General features: G+C 57.0%; 1 protein-coding gene across 10 annotated transcripts; it reads left to right on the forward strand.

Moving 5' to 3' along the window:
• The first annotated feature begins 214 nt into the window (after positions 1 to 214).
• On the forward strand, positions 215 to 5,173 carry LOC105467910 (serine protease 30-like). Of its 10 annotated transcripts, XM_011717750.3 has the most exons (8): positions 215 to 1,053; positions 1,883 to 2,157; positions 2,855 to 3,062; positions 3,143 to 3,169; positions 3,393 to 3,558; positions 3,644 to 3,912; positions 4,414 to 4,574; positions 4,791 to 5,173. In XM_011717750.3, exons 3-8 carry the CDS (start codon positions 3,011 to 3,013, stop codon positions 5,085 to 5,087), a joined length of 972 nt encoding a protein of 323 aa, XP_011716052.1. In that variant the 5' UTR covers positions 215 to 1,053; positions 1,883 to 2,157; positions 2,855 to 3,010; the 3' UTR covers positions 5,088 to 5,173. The 10 variants fall into 10 exon arrangements, with proteins under 10 accessions (XP_011716052.1, XP_070940063.1, XP_011716053.1 ...); XM_011717751.3 differs by lacking the exon at positions 215 to 1,053 and having other exon boundaries at positions 1,747 to 2,157; positions 2,971 to 3,062; XM_011717755.3 differs by lacking the exon at positions 215 to 1,053 and having other exon boundaries at positions 1,747 to 2,140; positions 2,971 to 3,062.
• The last annotated feature ends 1,224 nt before the right edge of the window (positions 5,174 to 6,397 follow it).

The following is a 6,397-nucleotide window of genomic DNA, read 5'->3' on the forward strand; positions in this document are numbered from 1 at the left end:
TCCAACGATGTCCTCTCCAAACCACGGTGGGGTTCCAGGAGGTGGGTACAGAGTCTTTCCAGCCGCTGTCGGGCTCAGGCAGCACGTGCAGCTCCCTTTCCTTGGGGACCCTTCCCTTGGGGGTCCTGCCAGCTCACAGTGTGTGCACCCTACTCAGAGTCGGGCCAGCCCATGTCCCCAAACTTTGCTGGACATGCTGAGTCTATGGCTCACAAAACAGCCCCCTTCTCCCCGGTTGGAGCCTGGCCCAGGAACAAGTCCCACATGTGAACCATGTTGGGTGGGAGGACCTCGCTACCTCCGCCCCACCAGCATCACCTGTCTCTAGGGGCTGCAGAGACCCGTAGGCCTGGCTGTCTCCTCAAGAGGGAATCCCACATGTTCCAGTTGTACTGGGCCCCCGTGGCCGGCTATACGCCCATCCTAGACTCCTGGGCAGATGTCTCTGGCTCCTTTTTCACCTCTCCGACAGAACAGCCTTTTGCAGAGCTCTCCCTACCTCCCTAAGAACACCGATGGGGACCGTCTGACCTCTGCGACAAATGTCATTACAGCAGGAACTGCCTTAGCTGCAGGCTGTGAAGTCTGGCTACTCCTTCCTCAAATCATGAGCTCTTGAGGGAACTTTCTCCTATGTCTGGGACCTCCTAACTCTTCTCCACTTTGCATCCGAAGCAAGCATTTAAAAGCACATGCTTAAATACATGACTTCCCTCCGTGGCAGGCTCCTTTGGTTGGCTAAGCCAACCCCTATTTCAACTCTTCTGTTTGCTTCTTCCACCTGGAAGAGCTAAATGTTCATTGTCTCCTGCACGGTCACATGTGCCTGTGGGACTAAGTGTTGGCCAATGAGATGGGTGGCTTCTTAGGAAGATTGTTTTTCCCTGATAAAAGGAACATATTCAGCTGGCGTCATCCTTTCTCTCCTTCCTCTTTCTTCTAGTACTGAACACACATGCAATGCCCAGATTTCAGCAGTCATTTATGACCATAAGGCTACAACCTGACATGCTAATGACAGTGAACCACGATTCAACAGCTATGGGTGTGATGGTGAGGTCAAGATGCTGCCCTAGCTCTACACAGACTGCCTCCTTCCAGGCTTCTTGTTTTGTTTGTTTGTACCAGTACCAGCAGGGATGTTGCCCTGATGCAGCTGGACTTCCCCTTGCAGGCCTCTGATTTTTCCAGAAAAGTCTATCAGGGGGTACACACCAGTTAACTGTCTCCTGGTGATGGAAGCAGCTGTTGAGGATTATTCCCTAGACCAATTAATCCATTAGATTGCAACATGGTGATATTCCTGGTCCAGTAGTAGGAATTCCTCCATAAAGACAAACTTTTCATCATCTATTTATTTTTGTTGCCCCTTTCATTCTATTTTTAAAAATTTTTATGTTTTGGCACCTATTTATCCTCAAAATAATGAACTGTTTCCTTAGCATACTCCAAAAATGATAAAGGAGGTATTTTTTATAATATTATGAATTCACGGTTTTTTTTTGAGAAGGAGTCTTGTTCTGCTGCCCAGGCTGGAGTGTAGGCTCACTGCAGCCTCTGTCTCTGGGTTAAAGCGATTCTCCTGCCTCAGCCTCCTGAGTAGCTGGGATCACAGGTGCCAACACCACGCCCAGCTAATCTCTGTATTTTTAGTAGAGATGGGGTTTCACCATGTTGGCCAGGCTGGTCTCGAACTCCTGACCTCAGGTGATCTGCCCACATCGGCCTCCCACAGTTCTGGGATCACAGGCGTGAGCCACCGCACCTGGCCTTATTTTACGTATTTAAATCACTCCAAGTTATTGCCCACAGTGATGCTCCCATCGTCGGCCAGTGGGAACATCTTCTGGTTGGCTCCTGAGAGGGACCACTCACTTTCCAGACCCTCCAGGACCTGAGGCCAGGCTGAGATGATGCTCACAGGACTCGCATACTGACCGGAACCCCGCCTGATCGCACGGGAAGTCCACTGGAAACCCTCGTGGAGCCCACCGGAAGTTTAGCGAAACACCCTCAACTTCCGTAAGAGCGCAGGAAGTTTGACAGAAAACCGCCGGAAACGGACAGAAAGGAGTCCCTGCGACCCCGTAACCTCCTGTGGCGCCCCCTGTTGGCAGAGTCGTAGCGAGGCCGAAATGAGGTCCGCGACGTGGCTGAGTGAGCATCCCGGCTGCCTGTGGATGGGTGGGTGTGGGGCTGAGAGGCGACGACAGTGGGGAGCTTCCTCAGCGATCCTGGGCTTCTCGGGTCAGGCCGACTTCAGTGCGGGCTGGAGGCCATGCACAATACCAAGCGCATGGCGTGGTCCTCAGCTGCCTCGAGACTGGCTTCACCTCTGCTCCTGGCCCTGGGATGGGGGCCAAAGGTTTTGGGCAGTGGCAGCAGCAGGAGGAAGTAGTACCTGGAAAACGTGTCTCCTGATTCGACCCTTCCTGTCTGGAGGGCTGGGCTGTGGTTTGTTCCCATAGCAACGAACAGGGCTCCCCTGGGCACCAGCCCCTTAGATACGGTGTGCCCCGGGAGGGCGCTGCAGGAGCTACAGGTCCCTCTGGTGGGAAGGGAGGCGGGAGGTGGGCTGGGGCAGCCCGACTGGCCTGCGTGGATACACTACACTTCCTGGTGGGGGACAGGGTGAAGAGGGTTGGTCCCCACCTCTGCCTTGAGCAGAGCTTCCAGTAGGTGAAGCAGTGGGGGTCTCCTGCCTGCCGGAAGGATGGGTGGGACTTCCACATCTCAGCCCAGTAGGGTGGACTGACCGGTCCTCTGACCTCTGGCTCCTTGGAGGGACTGGCCTGAAGTGGGCCCTGGCATCCCCAGCCTCCTCTAAACCACCTCCCTGGAACATGTGGGACAGGAACCCAAGTGGCATCTGAGGAGGGCAGGTTCTGCCAGGCACAGAGGGCTCCAGCGTGATTGCCACTGGTTAATGACCTGCGCCCCCTGCCCCCCCAACCTCTGGTGCCGTCCAAGGACTCTGACCCCAGTGCAGTGTCTGTAGGGAAGAGGAGCCATGGGGCTTCGGGCAGGCCCCATCCTGCTGCTGCTGCTGTGGCTGCTGCCAGGTGAGGGGTGCGCCTCTGTCTTCTCCTCCCTCCCACCCCCTGCCAGCCTGTGTGCTCCCCTTTGCTCTCTTGCTTTCCAGGGGCCCATGGGGATGTGCTGCCTTCAGGTACTGTAGACGTCTCATCCCTGCACTCAGCCAGCCCCTACTCCTGGCCAGGGAGGACTGGCCCCAGGGGACATGCAGAGGCCCTTGGCCCCGGGAGCCTCATCCCTGGACATCAAGGGCTGAGGGATGTCAGAAGGTGTTAGGGTAAAGAGTGAGACTGGTAGGGAGGGGCTTTCTGAGAGAGAAGAAAGCTGAGGTCTCCCACCTGCCCATCCCTCTGCAGAATGCGGCCACTCCAAGGAGGCCGGGAGGATTGTGGGAGGCCAAGACACCCAGGAAGAACGCTGGCCGTGGCAGGTTGGCCTGTGGTTGGCCTCAGTGGGGCACATATGTGGGGGCTCCCTCATCCACCCACGCTGGGTGCTCACGGCCGCCCACTGCTTCCTGAGGTGAGTGGCGCTGGGTGGGGGTGCTCCTCGCCCCTCCCCTCAGCGGCTGCCTGCAGCGGGCCTTGTGTTTCCGTTCCCCTCTCAGGTCTGAGGATCCCAGGCTCTACCGTGTTAAAGTCGGAGGGCTGACACCCTCCCTTTCAGAGCCCCACTCGACCTTGGTGACTGTGAAGAGGCTCCTGGTCCACTCCTCATATCGTGGGGCCACCACCAGCGGGGACATTGCCCTGATGGAGCTGGAATTCCCCTTGCAGGCCTCCCAGTTCAGCCCCGTCTGCCTCCCAGGACCCCAGACCCCCCTCGCCATTGGGTCCCTGTGCTGGGTAACAGGCTGGGGGTCCACCCAGGAGAGAGGTAAGGGGAATATGCATTCACCAGCTCCCACTCCTAGCCAGGGAGGACCAGCCCAGGGACCACGCAGAGCCAGCCTGAGTGGTCTCCACAGACCTTGGTCCGAATGTTTATCTTCTCTCTCCTCCCACCCCACCCTGAAGCTGGGAACACTTGGGGCCAGGAACCATACTGTCCAGACTGTGGGGCTCCTCTTGGCCAAGATGACCACCATATTAGATTTTGGGGATCTTGAGCCAGTGTCCAGGATTGTGCCCATGGTGGGATGAATAAGCCAAGGCTAAGAGGTCATGAGATAAGCCAGGGTCATGGGAGAGGATCTGGGCTTGAGCACTGCTCCCTGACCCCACTGTCTCCTGGTTTAGGAGTTGGGACGGGCAGGGTGGGTGGGCAGAGAAGAGGTAGGAGGTGCAGCCTGCCACCATCCCAGGTGAGAGGGAAGAGGCTCACCTGATGGGGACGAGGCTCGAGGTGGGCTCAGGCTGGCCCCCGCATCACATCCAGCCCTGGCGAGTGTCCTTCAGGAGGTGGCTGTGCCCCTCCTGGACTCGAACGCGTGTGAGCTGATGTACCACCTAGGAGAGCCCAGCCTGGCTGGCCAGCGCCTCATCCAGGACGACATGATCTGCGCTGGCTCTGTCCAGGGCAAGAAAGACTCCTGCCAGGTGACTGCAGCTCCTGGTCACCCCATGCAGAAGTGTGGGCTCTTTAGGCTCACCGTGTCCTGGGCTCTGTCCCCATGTTCCCCCCCTCAGGGTCTCCAGAGGGACCAGAGTCCTTGCCTGGCTCCTTGGCCTCAGCAGCAGATTCTTGAAGGCACTTGGGGCCCAGGCGTCTCCCTCAATGCAGACCTCATGGGGCCCTCCCTCTCTCTCCCCCAGGGTGACTCCGGGGGGCCGCTGGTCTGCCCCATCAATGATACGTGGGTCCAGGCTGGCATTGTGAGCTGGGGATTCGGCTGTGCCCGGCCTTTCCGGCCTGGTGTCTACACCCAGGTGCTAAGCTACACAGACTGGATTCAGAGAACCCTGGCTGAACCTCGCTCAGGCATGTCCGGGGCCCGCCCAGGTGCCCCTGGGTTCCTCTCAGGCATCTCTGGGTCCCATCCAGGCACCTCCAGTTCCCACCCAGTGCTGCTGCTTGAGCTGTTGACCGTACGCTTGCTTGGGTCCCTGTGAACCCTGAGTCATGGAGTCCAGGGTCCCCCTTCTGGTAGGATTGATGGAATCTAATAATAAAAACTGTAGGGTTTTTTTAATGTGTATTTTATGTCTTTGCTTTTCTAGTAATTCATTTTTATGCTTTACAAAAACATCTGGCTGTGGTAGGTTGGGAGAGCATGGTGCCTGCCCCAGGCAGTGTCTGCGGAACATCTTCATCATTAGGGTCACGGTGTCCAGACTTGCTCAGGACGGTCTTGGGCGATGCCTATCCTGTGTTGTTAGATAAGATCCCTGTCCCTCTCAAAAGTGTCCCAAAAGTGGGAGGAAGAGTTATATAGTCACTGTGACTCAGCCAGTGCAAGAGCTGGAGCTCCTTGAAGCCCACGGATTTTCAGTCTCAGGCATTCTTGTGTAGTTGCCATGGCCACCAACTGTCCAATAATAGGCCTTGTTCTCCCAGCTCTGGCCCACGGAGTGTCCATGCCCTCCCCCACCACCCTGCCCTCTGCTGACTGCAGCCAGTGGGGGCCCTGGGGGCTGTTTCAGGCGTGAACCGGGGCTTTGAGGCCATTGCCAGTGTGGTGGGCAGCGCCCTCTGCCTGTGTCTTAGAAGCATGGGCAAAGCAGTGCCTGGCAGAGCCAGTTCCACACTTGCAGGGAGGGGTCCATTTGGAAGCTCGCAGCCTGTGTCAGTTTAAGAAACTCTCCCGTCTCTGTGAGACAAGGTGGCTGGGCTTTCACTCCAGTTTGGCACCAGGTCTGGGGGAAGGACCCTCTGCTTGGGTAGGGCACAGTCGGGCCAGCCTTTGTCCCATCGCTACTCCCCTGCCCTGGAGGTGGCTGTTGGGAGCACCCCATGGAGGAGAGGGGCTTTGAGGTCGCAGGTGAGTGGGCAGTGGAGCTGTCACCCCAACGCCTCAGCCCTCCCAGGGAGCACCCTCAGCTGGGTGACCTCTTAGAAAAATGAGGTTGTTCTACTGCACTAGAAGACTGGATGCTCTAGAATCATCTCTCCTTTTGCTGTGGGCCCACCTTCATAAGGTCCTGTTCTCCCCTGACGGCCTCGTCTCCTTCCAACCCCTCTGCCTTCATCCCAGGATGGACGGCGTCCTGGAGGGACTCATTGGATCCGCCAGGAGCTCAGCCTCCTGGGTGGAAGTTTCTGGCCTCTCAGCTTCTCTGTTTTGTCTCACAACTTTCTCTTGCTCATTACTTTCATGCGTTAGTTTGCTAATGGATTCTCCGGCTCTTCACTCATAAATAACTCCTTCCAGAAATCCAGTGAGGAGGGAAAGTGACAGATTAAAACAAAGTCCTCACTTCTA

This window comes from Macaca nemestrina, chromosome 18 (genome assembly GCF_043159975.1).
Source record: "Macaca nemestrina isolate mMacNem1 chromosome 18, mMacNem.hap1, whole genome shotgun sequence".
In the NCBI taxonomy this organism is placed as follows: Eukaryota; Metazoa; Chordata; class Mammalia; order Primates; family Cercopithecidae; genus Macaca; species Macaca nemestrina.

What these genes read in the sequence shown, in the direction of transcription:
- LOC105467910 (XM_011717750.3), top strand. Translation starts at nt 3,011, where the DNA reads ATGGGGCTTCGGGCAGGCCCCATCCTGCTGCTGCTGCTGTGGCTGCTG. An exon ending in GCCGCCCACTGCTTCCTGAG is followed by an intron (nt 3,559 to 3,643) that starts GTGAGTGGCGCT and finishes TTCCCCTCTCAG; the next exon opens with GTCTGAGGATCCCAGGCTCT. An exon ending in GCAAGAAAGACTCCTGCCAG is followed by an intron (nt 4,575 to 4,790) that starts GTGACTGCAGCT and finishes TCTCTCCCCCAG; the next exon opens with GGTGACTCCGGGGGGCCGCT.